Below are 18,457 nucleotides of genomic sequence, written 5' to 3'. Positions count from 1 at the left end.
TCCCAGGATCCATTCTAAAATCTCAGAATTCATACTGGAATCCCGGAACCCTCTCTGGCTTCTAGGATCCATTCTACAATATATCATGAATCTCTGATTACGAAACATAAGACGAGCATGGCGATGCCGACAAGAGCTGCTGACAAAACAATTAAAAAAAAAATGAATATTTTATGCTTACAGCGCAACCTAATGGAAGAAATCCGAGTTAAAAATCCTGTCATTAGACTGCTTTTGATTTCTTTTACAACTCTTCTGAAGATACGATCTATCCATTTTGTCTAAAAACTTAACTGTATGCATAAAATTAACTGATCTCAAAATAGATTACTAGGCGTTCGAGGCTGCTGATCTCAAAATAGATCACTAAGCGTTAATGGGGTAAGTGTGTATATCATTATTTTGCATCAAACTAAATCAAGTTGAAGACAAAGGCAGTTTTAAAGATAGCATCTTTTGAAGTTAGTTTAATTTAATTAATTATTTAACATTTAACTTAAAATTAAAATTCTTGCGTTTATTTTTACTGATTTAAAGTACATCCAAGTAACCATGCTACAACTGAGTTCAAATTGTAATTTATGCATATAGATGGTGTACAGCGGGAATTCGCTGGTTGGAACACGACTGCCTTCCATCTAGCGAATCCGATCCGTTAGTTGGAACGACTGACGGCTGGTGGAAATGCTCCAGACTAACGCATCTAGAGAGCAAAACGTCACGAAACGCACATATACATACACATTTGTTCTATATATGGAGACTTCAATGCGACGGTACTCAGACGTCAAAGTCAGTTTGACATATTATCTTGACATTCGAGTGCTTTTCAGTTGGAATATTTTCCAACCAGCGAACATCCAACCATCGAGTCATTCCATGTAGCGGACCCCCAACGAGCGAATCCCCACTGTATATAAAGCTAGCATTACTGTATAACCAATAAAAGTTGGTTTAAAATGGGAAAGGGCCCCACAAATGTCGATTCAATGTTATAAATTATAACTTCATTAAATGTCAGTTTGAGCAGCACGGATACTTCGGGTAGGTATTAAGGATAGCTATGCTTAAGAAAAGTTTAGAAATTTCTGAATGGGTCAAGAAATTTATTACAAATATTCCCATTTGAAATAACATTTGTTCTCAACTGCGTTCTGCGATCGAAGAAATGTGATTTTCTTGATCATTTCTGGGAAGAAATTTTCCACGCATCAAGACAGGCGATTACTTTTCCTGTCAACAGCAAACAAGCCTTAATCAAAGAATCATATGATATCTATAGACTTTTTTTATCAATGCATTTCCTAAGAAATTTTAAGAGATATAACCTTTGTATCATCGATGTTTTTTTGCAATTTGCTCTAATAAATGGAAAATAAGCAATCTTATTCAAATAAAAGACAATATTTTGAAAACAAGCAGTCACTATTTCAAAATGGCGTCAGTTTAAATATAACTCCACTCTGGAGTATTGTTGGGATGAAAATATTGATCGAGATTAAATTTATTTCTATACTTTGATTTTTTGATTAGAATCTATCAAATATATGAAAATTTCCACAATTGAAAACAATATGTTTTTATCTAATATTATCAATATGTTTTTATTCTTTTATAACAACTTGTAAGTTCTTTATTCACTGCCAAAGCAGAAATGGTCCTTGTCTCCCTGTATAAAAGAGGGTTTTTAGATGGATATCGAGTTATAGAGGGAAATTTTCCTCCTACGTGGCATCGACTAGTGGAGGCATCGAGTTATAGAAATATCGACTAATGGAGAGCATGATGTATTGGAATTTGAAGGGACCGCAAAATCCATCGAGTTATAGAATATATCGAGTTATAAAACATCGAGTTGTGGAGAGTCGACTGTAATTTAGTTTCCAATCACAACCACCTCCATAGCTCAAAACTTCGTTCTCAGTTCGAAATAAAACCGAGTAAAGCACAGTGGCCAATTGATGTCTCAAATAAGCTGACCAAGGTACATATCTTCAATTAATCTTGAAGCTGACATTTTCCATTTCACATCAGATTAGCAGCAACATGTTGCAGAAATCGAACTATCTCTGTACTGGTCTGAGTACAAATTCTAATGGTCCTTTTCAAATGTTTTACCAGAAATTTCAAAAGCTGCCTTTTGTGAAGTTTAATGTGAAGCTTTTATGTTTGTAAACAAGAGAACATTTTTCGGCTAGATTTGTGAGTGATCGTCCACTTCCGCGAATTTTAATTCAGAATATTGGCCATATTTCGTTATATTCATGGGCACAACAAGGTAATTATCAAAAAAAACTGAGCTCTTCATCGGTTTCAAGTATTTTTAAAATGTGCTTCTTACCCGCTTCCAGAGAAAACGTCCTAAAATATGCAGCCGGCAATCAGGAAGACAACTACTGCCGGCTATGTTTCGCCAAAGCCTTCAAACTGCGAACCATTTTCCCGTACGGTGACGATCCGGATAATGACCTCTACCGTAAGGTAATGACGCTTGCCCTGGTCAAATTGGATCACAAACTCGAGCCGGACTGTTGCATTTGCTATCGCTGCATAACACAGCTAGAGGATTTCAGCAAATTCCAGCAGCAATGTGTCGAATTCAATCGGTTACTTTATCGAACCCGCGGCCAAGGGGAACCCCCTCCTCTTCCGGAGGTGGTTAGTGATTCTCAGCTTCAGTCTGTTAGCAGCAGCAATTCCGTTTCGAAATCCGGAAGGCCAACGCGTGGCAAGGGTCGAAAGGATGTGGATCCTTTCGGGTCGTCCCAGGACACAGGCAGTGGCGGCAAACGTAGAAGTAAGGCCCCGAAACGGTATTCTCCAACGGTGAAAAAGTCAGCAGCTGGCCGTAAGCCTGGTCGGAAGGTGGTGAAGCCACAGCCGGAGTCTTCGCTTGAGGAAGATGCCAGCGATTCGGCAGATGATTATATCCCACTGGCCAAACGGAAGCTGAAGGCAAGCCTCACGAAACGTAAGTCGGTGGTTTCGCCGGCTAAACCGAAAAGGAGTCGACGGGCGAAAAATGTGAGCATCGACCAGTCGGATCATGAGATAAGTCAGACGAAGCACGGAAGGGTGAGTGGCCGTATTTTTCATTTCTTTAGTTGACATTTTTTATGTATTTATTTGATTCTACATTAATAAGCTTGATAAAACCTCGCCAACGATATATCCCCAATTACCGCGGTTCATGGCCATGTGCAGGCTTCCAGACAATATCTCTATGGAAACTGAATCAAAAGCGCCCTTAATATCCAGAAAGACTGAAGCCACAATCTCGTGATCTAGATATTTGAGCAAGATGGTGTCTTCGGCAAAGTTGTTCAGTAGGTCAAGGACCAACATGTGATAGGCCGCTTGTTTTGGAATTCTGCCACCAGTTCGCGCTAGTGAGCATGTAATTTTTCAAACACATATCTCAGGATCCTGACTGTGAAACTCTAAAATACAGCTAGCAATCACCCAACATGCAACGTCTGTGGCGGACAGGGTTTCATCGCCGAACACCTACTGCTGACTGACCGAGGCATGTCAGCGTATTGAGGATGTGCGTTAACACGGTCAGCCATATAGATTAGGCTGGCTCATGTTACAGACTGGCACACACCACACATTCTCCCTCTTCTCTAAAAAAAGCTTCGTAGGTATTCCTTTGAAAGGTTTTAATTTATGGATTGGTCAACCAGGAATTGCAACAACTAATCTTATCCTTTTTTTATTCTCTTAAATATAAGCGCAGCGGTCACTGACAACAACAGAATCTTCAACTGTTCAACTGTATAGCTACCAACCCGGGAGCATCATGACAGCTGCAGTACAACGTCAGTGTACCGAAAAATTTTGGTCCGTGGTACTGTCAAACTCAATGAAATCACGGAGTGTGCTCCAAACAGGGCGTAAACTAGAATTATGCTTGATGGACATAAAAAAAGTTTTACAATTTTTGTTTGGCATTTGTAATATAATTATAAATGAGTGATTACCAAATTGAGATTCTCTGAAAGGATTTGTACGGCCATCGGGAAGATTTTGTATGGCCCACGAGCTAGTTTTAAAAAGTGGTGTGATGTGGTCCGCATGCTGTAAGTTGCTTATAGCTGGGTATTGCGGTCTGACTCAATATGCTTGTCAAGCGGGAGCCTGATTGTCGGAGCCAAACATTCGAGATTGTGGTTATGTTACTTGTGAGAGAGTAATGTGATCTCGTGAGAAAGTATTGTAATCTCAGAGATAAAAATATATTTATTTTTGTTGTTTTTTTTTGCAACAAATTGTTTAATAGTCTAAATAATATTCAAGAAATATACTTATTTCAACAAAGTGTACCTAATATACAAACAAGGATAAATGCTTGATATTACATGAGCAACATTTCAGACTTGTCGGTTGAGTATTTCTTCTCCATGCTTTTGACCACCCAAATAATCTTCAAAATCAAAGCGTTCGAGATGCTGACGCCATCGGTGTTTCTGAAATTGATTGATCAGAATTGTCGTTTCGATGTTATTCGGTTTGATGCTAGGAATCGAGTTAATACATCTTATTAGCCCACCTTCTTGATTGAGAAGGTATGCTACGGCCGGAATAATAAAACCATCGACAGAAGCTGACATGATCCTTTCAATTGCTCTTCCGGCAACTTTTGAACGAACTCAGCGTTAAAATTTTTGTTTGGCATTTGTAACATCATTATAAACGAGTGATCACCAAATAGCGATTCTCTAAAAGGATTTGTACGGTCATCGGGAAGATTTTGTATGGCCCACGAGCGAGTTTTGAATAGTGGTGTGATGTGGTCCGCATGGTGTAAGTTGCTTATAGTAACCGTTCCTTTGTTTACGAAATTATTTTTTGACCACTTGGCAATTCAAAGCAAGACAAATTTGTTAGGATCGTTCAAATATTACGTTCAAACACAACAAGGAGAGGTAAGGGATATTTTGTAGTGTTTCGGTCCATACAATAAATTGAAATTTTCCATATAAAACCTGTTACTTCAGGGAAGGAGGGGGTTTAAATTGGCAAATTTCTTCGTTACATAATATTTGAATCATCCCTTAGATATTTACGATAATCATTAATTTATGGGAAATTGACTGTAGTTATAAGCTTGAAATCATTCTAAGATTATATCAACTCGCAGTACATTTTCTTTTGCGGATTTGAACACTTTTTTTCTCATACTCACCACCAGATGTCTAAGTTTCAATCAGATAAGCTTATTGGATGAAGTATCCCGCTTTTACGAACGCTAATATCACCAAAAATTAGCCCACTTTTACAAAAAGGGATCTAGTGATCTGGCGTTTGACTTGGGTCGCTTGATATGGACTTATCCACCGGTGCACTAAATTTACTCAGTCCAAGAATTTTTACACTTGACCGAAACACGTGGGAAGCATCTACGTGACCCGCTAAAACGTCAAAATACTTTAACCGAGTGAATTTATCACACCGATGGACAAGTCAATAGGCTAATATTTTCAAAGCTGAACGATCACTTCGACATTTGGTGGCTAGTAGGAGAACCGTCATAAAAAAGGTTGAGTTGAGACCGCACCGTGTGCAGCATAGGAAAGAGCAAACATATTACACTTTTTCTCGGAATAGTTATGTTGTAGACGATCAGAGAGCATTGAAAAACCTGATAAACTTTTTTTCCTTCAAAAATGTACAGATCCTACAGTGCTCATGTACGATTAGTGGGATAAAATTGGAAAATTGGTGTTTGGCTACATAGGTTATAAACCTCCGGATTCTTTGTTTGTGGTTAAATTTGTTATGAAATCACGCGTATCGCAAGAATAAAGGGTCGAAATGATTATGCCAATGGAAAATAGTTTAATAATTAATTGATTATGAGTAAAATAAATTGAATTTTGGACGTAAACAAACATTTTCAATGACATTTCTCTCCTTCTTCCCTAGCGACCTCTATGATGGTGGCGCATTAAATTTGCCTATTGACCGGAACAAAGCCAAACGTCAATATGTTGGATCCCTACCAGAAAGTAAGCTAACTTTTGGCGGCCATTACCGCTTTTAAAAGCTGGATAGTTCAGCCAATGGACTTATCCACGGTCTACTTTTCTTGTTGATTTTCTCGAATCTAAATATGTTTACATAAAATTACATCCACGCCAACACGAATGTTCATCAGATGAACAATGCGTGGATGAATGTGCAACGAAATCATTTATTTTTCTGTATACATCGCCCGCTGTAAAGGTTTTCTTCACGCTGAAAGTTGCAGCGTGACGTCATCGTATATTAGTTCATAGGCTTATTTGATTGAAACTTAGACCTCTGGTGGTGAGTATGAAAAAAAGTGTTCTAATCCGCATAGAAAAAAACTGCAAATAAAAAAATATCACTTTTCGACTTGATTCGATCTCCAATAAAAAGATAAGGACACCGTCTCCAGCCATTTAGATGCACGGAATGTAACTTAACACTAGACAATGGATAAGGATGCTCCAGTGGCACAGTTGAGAAACATTCCTGACGAAAAGTTTCAATGGCTGGAGCGGGAATCGAACCCACACCCAATGACACGATGCGCTTAAATGCCTAACGACACTAACCGCACGGCCACGAGGCCCACAATATTTTATTTTACGGCCAGCGCTTTCTTTTGAGGGCATAAAAGCGATCCACAAATCAGTTAGGCTGTATTGTAAGTAATTTCTTATAGATTACTTTTCCGCAAAGCAAAGCACTAACACGTCATTTAATCTTTTCATCGAACGAATTGGTACGCTCTTAAGTTCATTTGGTGCTTAATGGTTGGTATCCACTTCGTAAGTACTGTGCAAAAGGATAGGACAAGTAATGGTCAAGAAATACTTCAGCTGTGCAAATTACTTGAGCTGTATCCAGTTGACAAGTAGAGCTGATTTCGTAACATTGGTAACGCCTGCCGTACAAATCAAATGGAGCTGTCACTATTCCGTACGGAAAAATGTGCCGCTCAATTATTCCGCAAGTAAAAGTGACACTTCGCTCATTCTGTATCAGCTGTCAAAATTACTTTGGTAATTAGCAACAAATTGTACTTGACCGCTCTACTTAGGATGTGGATACTAGGCTTAAACTTGGTGATTTTATAAAATTTATTTCCATTGGCAGACGAAAATATCAGACTCGCCCTTATTTCATTTCATTCCATTCGTTGTTTTGCACCCGTCAACGACGAAACAAAATTCCGATCTGCCATAGTGAAAAATTGTGCCGGCAGCGGTGGATGGCCCCATTGTTTACGTTGAAATTAGGTACGTGAAAATTGCGTTATCTGTCACTTCGCGGGGGGGTTGAGATCCACGCACTTCTCGCAGACCCAGTATGAGCCGATTCCACAATGAGAAAGTCATTCTAGCCAGGAAGCATTCAAGCTCTCTAGAGAGAGGTCAGAGAGCGAAATTTGATAAACAGAGAATTCAAAGTGACGTTTGAGGGAGTAATAGGACAAACTCAATTCTTCACAAGAAGCATGTTTCAAGATTTGCTTGAAAATATAAAGGGATTTACTTCGCAGCACCCAGGCTTATAGTAACCGATCCTTTGTTTACGAAGTTATTTATTGACCACTTAGCAATTCAAAGCAAGACAAATTTGTTAGGGATCGTTCAAATATTACGCGACACAACAGGGGGAGGGAAAGGGTCTTTTGTAGTGTTACGGTCCATACAATAAATTGAAAGTTTCCATACAAAATCTGTTACTTCAGGGAGGGAGGGGGTTTAAATTGGCAAATTTCTTCGTTACGTAAAATTTGAATCATCCCTTAAATATTTACGATGATCAATAATTTATGGGAAATTGACTGTAGTTATAAGCTTGAAATCATTCTGAGATCATATCCAGCTTTTGACTCGCAGTACATTTTTTGCAGATTTGAACACTTTTTTTTCTCATAGTCACCCCCAGATGTCTATGTTTCAATCAGATAAGTTTATTGGATAAACTATCCAGCTTTTTACGAGCGCTAATATCACCAAAAATTAGCCCATTTTTATAAAAAAAAGGATCTAGTGATCTGACGTTTCACATGGGTCGCTTGATATGGACTTATCCACCGGTGCACTAAATTTACTCAGTCCAAGAATTTTGACACTTGGGGAGCATTGAAAAGCGTGACCCGCTAAAGTGTCAAAATTCTTGTACCGAGTGAATTTATCACACCGGTGGACAAGTCAATTGACCGGACTCAAGCCAAACGTCAATATGTTGGATCCCTACCAGAAAGTGAGCTAACTTTTGGCGGCCATTACCGCTTTTGCACAGCTGGGTAATTCATCCAATAGACTTTCCCACAGTCTTCTTTTCTTGTTGATTTTTTTCCAGTCTAAATCTAAATATTACATAAAATGACATCCGCACCAACAAGAATGTTCACCGGATGAACAATGCGTGGATAAATGTGCAACGAAATCGTTTATTTTTCTGTATTCATACATTTTTTTTATATTTTTCTGTATGCAGTAAAGGTTTGCTTCTCGCTGGAAGTTGCAGCATGGCGTCATCGTATATTAGTTCATAGGCTTATTTGATTGAAACTTAAACCAGGTCCGTCCCACTTGGGCTCAGATTAGGTACCACTTCTAGTACTGCATTTGGTCCCTCGGTAGTGCAAAAGGTACCCAAGTTTGACAGATCGCAATACACTTTGAACGGCATTCTAGATTACCTTATGAGCCATAAAATTTTGGGCAACTGCAAGGGACATGGGGGTTAGGGCGATTTAAATTTTGAAACTGTTTGAAAATCCAATCTCCCATATGCTCATTACCATCCTTACCACAAAAATAGTGTTCTGTGAAATTTTCAGCTTTCTAGGTGGTGATTTAAAGGTGGCCCAAAGACAATGTAGGTTTATATGGAAATTACTATGGAGTAATTTTGATTTTTATGGTAAGAATGGTAAGGAACATATGGGTGGTTGGATTCTCGAACATGTTTAAATTTCGAACCGCCCTAATGGGGGTCTTTAATTTGTCTTTGCTTAGACCTCTGGTGGTGAGTATGAGAAAAAATGAACACTTTTCCGCATAGAAAAAAAAACTGCAAATAAAAAAATATAACTTTTCGACTTGATTCGATCTCATTGAAATCTGTTCAAATAAAAAGACAAGGACTCCGTCTTCAGCCATTTAGCTGCACAGACTGTAACTTAGCACTAGACAACGGACAAGCATGCTCCAGTGGCTCAGCCGAGAAACATTCCTGACGAAAAGTTTCAATGGCTGAAGCGGGAATCGAACCCACACCCCATGACACGATGCGCTTAAATGCCTGACGACACTAACCGCACGGACGCGAGGCCCACAATATTTCTCGTGAGGGCATAAAAGCGATCAAAAAATCAGTTAGCCTGTATTGTGAGTATTTTTTAATGGATTACTTTCCCGCAAAACAAAGCACTAACAGGTCATTTAATCTTTTCACCGAACGAATTGGTGCGCTCTGAAGTTTATTTAGTGCTTAAACTTGGTGATTTTTTTAAATTTATTTTCATTGGAAAACGAAAATATCAGACTCGCCCTTATTCCATTTCATTCCATTCGTTGTTTTGCATCCGTCAACAACGAAACAAAATTCCGATCTGCCATAGTGAAAAATCGTGCCGGCAGCGGTGGATGGCCCCAATGTTTACGTTGCAAGTAGGTACGTGAAAATTGCGTTATCTGTCACTTCGCGGGGGGGTTGATAGCTACATAGATACAGAGGATGATCGTTTTAAACAACAAGCTGTTCTTATTCACGCGCGGTCGATACGATTTGTCCTTTTTTTTTGACTACATTGACCCAACCATGGTTTGCGTCATCATCACGGTTCTGCGCGTTCTTAACACAAAATCCTCTAAAAGTAAGGTTGTCTCAAAAACCATACTATTAATATTTTCGCATGGTCGTCCCGATCAACACGACTTCGTTTATTTTTTTGATTTGATAACAACCATTCAAAGCAAGGTCGTCTCGAACAATATGCCATTCCTACTTAACGTGGTCATCTCGATTAACACGTTTTTTATGTTTTCCTTACACAGGCTTCTTTCAATGCATGGTCGTCCCGAACAACATGCCTTATTTTGCGTGGTCATCCCGATCAACGCGTTTTTTTGTGTTTTCTTTACACAACTTCCTTTCAATGCATGGTCAATTCTGGTACATACAGAGGCTCATAGCAAAATATCACCCATCCATTCACCAAAATATCAGAATACACACAGATTCACAACGTAACGCATTCAAAAGCAAGTCGCTCAAGGAATCTGGCCACTCAGGCCTGCATATACAGTACATCAGCAAAACATATTCACAAAACTACTGATCTATGTATCAGTATTTGTGAAATTACCAAGCTATTTGAACCCACGAGCACTCGCATCCGCTCGTCATACACAGTTTATTTCACAGTTTAGCTTTCCCGAATCATCAAAATGTTGGTGTTTCCAAGACAGAGTACATATTATTCTTCTCCTAGCTTCACAACTATTTCTACACTAGGGCACCCATACTATTTAGCGTGATAACCACTGTTCGTTAATCTAATCAGTTTGTCAATTTAATTGAAAAACAAATGCAGCCCGTTTGCAGAAACCTGGCACCAACCTCCGACAATAACAGAAATCACATTCGAAACAAAAACAAGGCGAAAAGGATCAGCCGTCAATGTTCAGCGGTATTAAAAAGTAAAACAGCTTACCTCAAAAGCATCATCAAACCGCTCAACACACCAGGCGGCAACCATCCATCATTCCGATTCCACACAATGATCCGATCATTGAGACAAACGAAAAAAAAAACACTAACACAGGTACACTTGCTCTAACGGTTCTAACCTGGGAGTTCTAACATTCGGATCCGTTTTGTTCTTCACTTCTCAATCACACCTAACAAGATGTTTCACAACTCACAAAAAAAAAACTTCAATTCGTTTACATGCTGGGTGATTTGTCAATTTTATTCAACTAAACCTGGCAGGTTCGCCAATGTAAAACTCTAAAATACAGCTAGCAATCACCCAACATGCAACGTCTGTGGCGGACAGGGTTTCATCGCCGAACACCTACTGCTGACTGACCGAGGCATGTCAGCGTATTGAGGAAGTGCGTTAACACGGCCAGCCAGTATAGATTACGCTGGCTCATGTTATAGACTGGTCCATGTTACAGACTGGCACACACCCCACACTGACTATCTAGAAAAATGCGGTCTTCGACAAAGTTGTTAAATAGGTCATGCACTAACATATTATAAGCCATCTTACTTGAAATTCTGCTATCAGATGGCGCTAGTGAGCATACAATATTTCAATCACGAATATCTCAGGATCCCGATATTTTAGAAACATGGTGTTTTCGGCAATGTTGTTCAGTAGTTCAAGGACTAACATGTTATGATCTATTAAATTCGGAACTCTTTCGCCAGATGGCGCTAGTGAGCATGACATTTTTCGAACACATATCTCAGGATCTCGATTACCTAGAAAGTTGACGTCTTCAACAAAAGTGCTGAGTAGGTGATAGGTCATGTGATAGGCCACCTAACTTGAAATTATACTACCAGATGGCGCTAGTGAGCATGCTGTATTTTGGTCGCAGCAATCTCAGGATAGCGATAATATAGCATGATGGTGTCTTCAGCAAATCTGTTTAGTAGATCAAGGACTAAACATGTGCACATGGATTATATTGAAATTTTTAGTCAAAAACTTCGAATTGAGATTACTCGAGATTCTTCTTTTTTTAAATTGGTCCAGAGGTGCATATCGCTCAAATTTTGCATGCAATAAGCTCGCGTTAAAACACTAGGTAGTTCCTATCATTTCCCACAAAAAATTTCGAAGACTTATTCAAACAGACTCAAGTCAGAAAAGTTAACAAACCTACTTTATCAATCCTACGTGTTTCACAGACGAAATTCTATACGTTCCGCTCTAAACCAACTCGATTTTTCACTTTTAGAACGTTTAATTTCCGGATATATGAAACGACGAAAGTAAGATTCTCCATTTTCGCAACCTAACCGCTACTTTCACCGCTCTGTTGTATGGGAGACAAAGTGATTTAACCACGAATCAAAACAAAACACTACTTGAGACGATTTTACACTGGTACAAAAACGTCGTAAGTAACTGATTGAAACGGCTTATCATTTTGTCATACAATTTTGTGGGAAATGATAGGAACTACCTAGTGTTTTAACGCGAGCTGATTGCATGCAAAATTTAAGCGATAAAAAAGAAAACGACATAAGTTTGCTAACTTTTTTTGACTTGAGTCTGTTTGAAGAAGTCTTCGACAGTGATTATTCTTTTCTGTGTGTTAGTTGTCTATGGAACTTCGTATCATCTGATATGTAGCTGTCCAGTTTTCGCGCCAATGCGATTCCGATTACTCATGAAGCGAAACTAATTTCAGAAACTTGAATCTTCAGGACCCGCTGTAAGCTATAGGCTCTCTTCACGCTCATGCGTTTAGCATTACATCAACTTGGTCGATTTATGATTCTGTCTGCTGTGGTAATCTCTAGGTGTGTCGGCACGGAAGACTGCTCTGAGGTACGTGCTACGAATGGCCATATTCTCGGAGGTGGCGAAATCTATAACTCGATAAAGTTTTGACTCGGAAAAATGCGACACTTTGTTTTGGGTGTAACTTTTTATCGCGTGGGAAAAAATCAATGAAATATTGGGTAATACTAGTTTAGAGTGTTATGTTTATGTGTGCAAAATTATCGCGATCCGTCAAGTAGTTTTCAAGCTGCATTCGAAACAAGAAGAACTACGCCAGCAAATCTTGGTCGCGGTGATCGATAATTCTGGTCAGTTGCACAGATGGATCGGCAAAAGGCTTGGAATCCACCATTCCATTGTTTCCCGCGTTGTGAAGATGTTCCAGGAGACGAAGACTATCGAGCACCGCGTGGAAGCGGCCGAAAACCGAAAACGGAATACCTAGAGAAGGCGCGGAAGATAAGGCAATACTTTAAGAATAACCCGAACCTTTCCACCCGAGACATTGCCAAAAAGGTCAATTCGTCGAAGTGGTTCGTCCAACAGACCATGACGCGGGTTGAGCTACGTGTTTTTAAGGTTAGGAAGGCGCCAAACCTGACTGACAAGCAAAACACGGTGGTTTAATTGCGTGCGCGGAAGCTGTACCGTTAGTGGCCGGTCAAACCTGGCTCATCAAGGTGGACACCAAACAAATCCCCGGCTTTGAGTTTTTTTTGTCGGTACGTCCCGCATGGAGGTTCCGGAAGAGAAAGATGGACAAATTCGCGAAAAAGTACCTGTTGCAGCAGTCGATCTGCGAGTACGGACGGTACAGCAAGCCATTCCATAAGGGTTCATTCACATATTTCATAACGCCGAAATTGACCATTTTTGACACCCACCCACCCCCTCGTAACGCTTTTTGTATGAATATTCTAAAAATTTCGTATGAGCCGTAACATCGTGAGTACACCCACCCACCCCCTTCAGCGTTATGAAATTTGTGAATAAGCCCTAAACGGGCAGATTTATCGAGAGGAATGCTAGCAGAAGCGCTTCGCTCTCACCGTGGTCCCACGCTATTCTAGCCGGATCTCGCTTCGTGCGATTACGCCAAGCCTGTAATGGATTGGTACGAAGCGAAGGGCGTTAATGTGATCCCGAAGGAGACGAATCCGCCAAATACACCAGAACTTCGTCCGATCGAAAAGTTTTGGACGATAATTATTAAGAAGATGAAGAAAAGCGGATAAACATTCAAAACCGATTAAGCTTTGAAGAAAACCTGGGAGAAATTGTGTAAGAAAGATTGGCAAAGCCTCACCTAAGATCTCATGAGCAGTGTTAAGAGAAATGTACAAGCATTCAGCTTGGGGGAGGAAATTCAATAAAAAAATTACGCGAAAACATAGCTAATATATAGTTTTTGAATCCCTGAAAATTTGAGAAGTATCCGATTTAAAATGAATTCTTGGTGTGATCATTTTTGTGTGTCTCATTTTTTTCGAGTCCAGTATTTAGATCGACCATGATGTTTAAAAAAATCATTTCAATTTACAGGTGCTGACGTCAACAAACTTCATCGTTTACAATGCTGGACACGGAAGCATCAACATCGTGGCCGGCGGTTACCGATATTACAAGTATCGTTTCTACCGGACCGGTTCGGAAGTTCGCTATGGCTGGCAGTGCATAGAAGCGGGCTGCCCTTCGCAGCTGTACACGAGCAGTTTCACAACGGGTACCATATATTGGAGAGATCGGTTCTACGAGCACAACCATCCCTCCGATAATGTCGAGCAGCTGATGGCCGCTAAGGAGGAAGACATGAGCCCGGAAGAGCACGAAGAGGAGGCTAACAATACGTTCGAATTGGTAGCCAGCGGTCGCGGTCGGCATACCTACAAGCTGATGAAGTTCTCCACTGGGAGAGAAATACTGATGTATGGCGAGCATCGTCACCGGCTGCTGTCAGAAAGGGTAAGGGAAATGTAATAATTATTACTATTAACTAGATTGCTAATATTTATGACACACTTGTGGTATACGTACCATGGTACAATTATCTTGAAATGGGTTCCATACTGAAAATTGTCTTCATTCAAGATAGCCTTGGCATAATTTTCTTGATAACTTGTACCATGGTAAATGTATCAGATGTCTGTCCAAGGTATAACTTGTTGGCTACAGGGTAGCATCACGCCATTGCTGAGCGTATTTTAGGGCTCTATCTTGCTTTGGCGATACTCCAGTTATCGCAAACTTTCAGGTTTCCATGTCCTCTTCAACTGTGTACAACCTCTTCATTCTGAATATTATTTTCACAATTCTATCTTTTGATATTCGCACTAAGTGACCAGCCCACTGAAGTCTATCGCATTTCACACTACCTCAACATCAATGCCACACGTCTTACCTCTATCTCTACCTGCAATCACATTTTTACAGTCGGACGGGATCAAGATCTTCGGATGTTCCACCGCCTCCTGCCAGACTATCATCTACATGGGCAAGGACAACGAAATACGCGTCTATTGTGGAAGCTTTACCAGCACGGAAGAGGCCGCCGACCAGGCGTACCGAAAGACGGCCAAAATCCTTCGCTATGAGGGCCACTACTTCGTGTATAGTGGCCGGAAGCTGGAGAACAAAAACTGTACGGCCTGGAATTGTGTTATGCGTAAGTCGAACGAGTGTCTGACCGTTATCTACTGCACCAAAGATGACACGATCATAACGCTACGGAATCAGATCAAGTATTCGCACAACCATCCGGCCGATGCTTTCAAGCTGGAGGACGGTATGCATATTGTCGACGTTCAGAAAGAATCGTTCCCGGTGGAATCGACTGACTACCATATCGCCAAGAACACTCAGAAAACGGATTTCGTCATATTCGAGGGCCTAAGGTATTGCATCGTAAACACCAAAGTAGATGGGTCAAAAACTTGCCGATGCTTGGAAACGGAGAACTGCGGTGGGTTCATCTTCCTGCAGTCCAACGGGACCATTATCAAGTACAATAACTTCAACGAGCACAGCCATCCCATTCCGGATCCACCCAAGAGCATCTACGAGTTCGACTACGTCATTGAAACGCTGGACGTGTCCTCGAGAAGCAATAACGGAGATCGATCGCTCCATCGGTGGTACAAAGACTACGAGTACACACTGAGTCCCCAGAAAGAGCCAGGATTCTTCTACTACCGGTGTGTCGAGAGGCACACTGGATGCCTAGCATCCTTCATCACCAATGAAGACTTCACCAACATTCGGGAAACCAATGAGCACCACAATCATGCGAGTCCGCAGGTTGAGAAGGAGCAACGCAAGAGGATGATCACGGTCGAGGGGACCAAGGACTTCACGATGACGGCGAACAGCGAAGGTCACGAGATATTGAAGTACCAGGGCAATCGGTACTGTCACTTCTACAACCACAAAGAGGGCTGGCGAGTGTGGCGGTGTTTCGGTGGGCCACGCTGCAGGGCTACACTGTTTCAGAATCGCGAAGATGGGAAGATCAACGACGTGGAAAGGTATGCCCATGCGCACTTGAAGGGGTGGCCGCAGCACGTAAATGACCATGAAAGCAGTAGCGTGAAGCGAAAAGAACGCGATGAGGGATCGGACAGTCGAGAAAGTGGGGATTGGTTCTGAACGTACGGTAAGTATAGGGAAAATAGCGGGGCAATGTTTGATAAATCAATCAAGTTTGATAAAAAAACATGCTGTAGCTTGCTGGAAATTATTCGATCTAATGTTTTGTAGAATTCAAGTTTTCTATTGGTCGTAATAGAACTTACGAACAGATTCTTCCCGACCGGGAGACCGAACTCAGACCCCTTCTGTACGGCTCTCCCTTGTAGCCGCGAACTTTGTTCTAAGACTGAGGATGGCCCCAAGATTCCAAAATTTTGGCCAACTTCCGTCACGCATTTTTCTATATCTAATATTTGCATTTTCAACTTTCGTAGACCCTTTCTTCTTCGTGCCATGGGCGCAAATTTTAAATGTTTTCTTACAGAAAATATTGAATGCCTTATACTGGGCAAAAGCTTGCTGTTCTTACTCGCTAAGCTCGTCGGACGTAAAAAAGGAAAACATCCTCTATTCGCATTACATTTAGTGGTATAACATTGATATTACAATAAAACCGCGTCAACAATTCTACGCCATACAACTCTCGCATAACTTATGATCTCGCCCTAAAAGCCATTGGGAACCATGTATGTAGCTCGTTGTTTCTGAGCATTTGAATGAAGTTACACGTTATTTAACAACGCTATGATGACGAAAAGATCATTCTCGACATGTCAGTGGTGTTGGTTTGGATGCTTATTCATTAATTTGCTCAGAAACAACGAGCTACACACGAGGTTACCAATGGCTTTTAGGGCGTTATACCAGATTATGCGAGAACTAGATCGCCTAAGCACTCGGCGTTCGAAAACCCCAAAAAGCTTGCAAGTCCTCCTCGAGCATAGTCCACGCCTCATGCCCATAGAGAACTACCGGTTTTATGAGCGTTTTGTACATCGTGCATTTGGTGCAGGGGTGAATCTTTCTTGACCGCAGTTTCTTCCGGAGACCGTAGTAGGCACGACTTCCGCTGATGATGCGCCTTCGTATTTCCTGACTAACATTGTTGTTAGACGTCAGCAGGGATCCGAGGTTGACGAACTCGTCCATTACCTCGAAGGTATCCCCGTCTATCGTGACACTGCTTCCAAGGCGGGCCCTGTCGCGCTCAGTTCCGCCTACCAGTATTTACTTTGTTTTCGACGCATTCACCATTAGTCCGACTCTTGTTGCTTCGCGTTTAAGGCGGGTGAACAAATCAGCCACCGTTTCAAATTTTCTCCCAATAATATCCATGTCGTCCGCGAAGCAAACAAATTGTCCGGATCTTGTGAAAATCGTGCCTCGACTGTTAAGTCCGGCTCTCCGCATGACACCTTCAAGCGCAATATTGAACAACAGGCACGAAAGTCCGTCGCCGTGTCGTAGTCCCCGCCGAGACTCGAACGAACTGGAGTGTTTGCCCGAGATCTCCACGCAGTTTTGCACACCGTCCATCGTTGCTCGGATCAATCTTGTGAGCTTCCCGGGAAAGCTGTTCTCGTCCATGATTTTCCATAACTCTACGCGGTCGATACTATCGTATGCCGCCTTGAAATCGATGAACAAATGGTGCGTAGGGACCTGGTACTCACGGCATTTCTGGAGGATTTGCCGCACGGAAAAGATCTGGTCCGTTATCGAGCGGCCGTCGATGAAACCTGCTTGATGACTTCTCACGAACTCGTTTGCTATAGGTGATAGACGACGGAAGAGAATCTGGGATAGCACTTTGTAGGCGGCGTTTAGGATAGTGATTGCACGATAATTTTCACACTCCAGTTTGTCGCCCTTTTTGTAGATAGGACATATAACGCTTTGCTTCCACTCCTCCGGTAGCTGTTCCGTCTCCCAGATTCTGACTATCAGTCGATGCAGACAAGCGGCCAACCTGTCCGGGCCCATCTTGATGAGTTCGGCTCCGATACAATCCTTGCCAGCGGCCTTGTTGTTCTTGAGCTGTTGAATGGCATCCTTAACTTACCCCATCGTGGGAGCTGGTTGGTTTCCACTGTCCGCTGTGCTGACGTAGCCATCGCCTTCGCTGTTCTGACCTTGTGTGTCTGTGTTCTCTGCGCCATTTAGGTGTTCATCGTAGTGCTGCTTCCACCTTTCGATCACCTCGCGTTCGTCCGTCAAGATGCTCCCATCCTTATCCGGGCACATTACAGCTCGCGGCACGAAGCTTTTGCGGGATTTGTTGAGCTTCTGATAGAACTTCCGCGTTTCTTAAGAACGGTACAGCAACTCCATCTCTTGGCATTCCACCTCTTCCAGGCGGCGCTCTTTGTTCTGGAATAGGCGGGTTTGCTGTTTCCGCTTTAGTCTGAATCGTTC

The 18,457-nt window shown here is 41.5% G+C and overlaps 1 protein-coding gene across 1 annotated transcript; it reads left to right on the top strand.

Annotated features, from left to right (window-relative positions):
- The first annotated feature begins 2,151 nt into the window (after positions 1-2,151).
- LOC5566479 lies at positions 2,152-16,228 on the top strand. Its single transcript, XM_021837402.1, has 4 exons — positions 2,152-2,278; positions 2,352-3,075; positions 14,060-14,479; positions 14,948-16,228. The coding sequence occupies exons 1-4, from the start codon at positions 2,265-2,267 to the stop codon at positions 16,157-16,159; spliced, it is 2,370 nt and encodes a 789-aa protein (XP_021693094.1). The 5' UTR covers positions 2,152-2,264; the 3' UTR covers positions 16,160-16,228.
- The last annotated feature ends 2,229 nt before the right edge of the window (positions 16,229-18,457 follow it).

The sequence above is a fragment of the Aedes aegypti genome, chromosome 1, assembly GCF_002204515.2.
Source record: "Aedes aegypti strain LVP_AGWG chromosome 1, AaegL5.0 Primary Assembly, whole genome shotgun sequence".
NCBI lineage: Eukaryota > Metazoa > Arthropoda > Insecta > Diptera > Culicidae > Aedes > Aedes aegypti.
This window is presented reverse-complemented; position numbering and strand designations above follow the sequence as displayed.

Coding starts and splice junctions, on each gene's coding strand:
- LOC5566479 (XM_021837402.1), top strand. Junction 3,076..14,059: donor GTCAGACGAAGCACGGAAGG/GTGAGTGGCCGT, acceptor TTCAATTTACAG/GTGCTGACGTCAACAAACTT. Junction 14,480..14,947: donor ACCGGCTGCTGTCAGAAAGG/GTAAGGGAAATG, acceptor ACATTTTTACAG/TCGGACGGGATCAAGATCTT.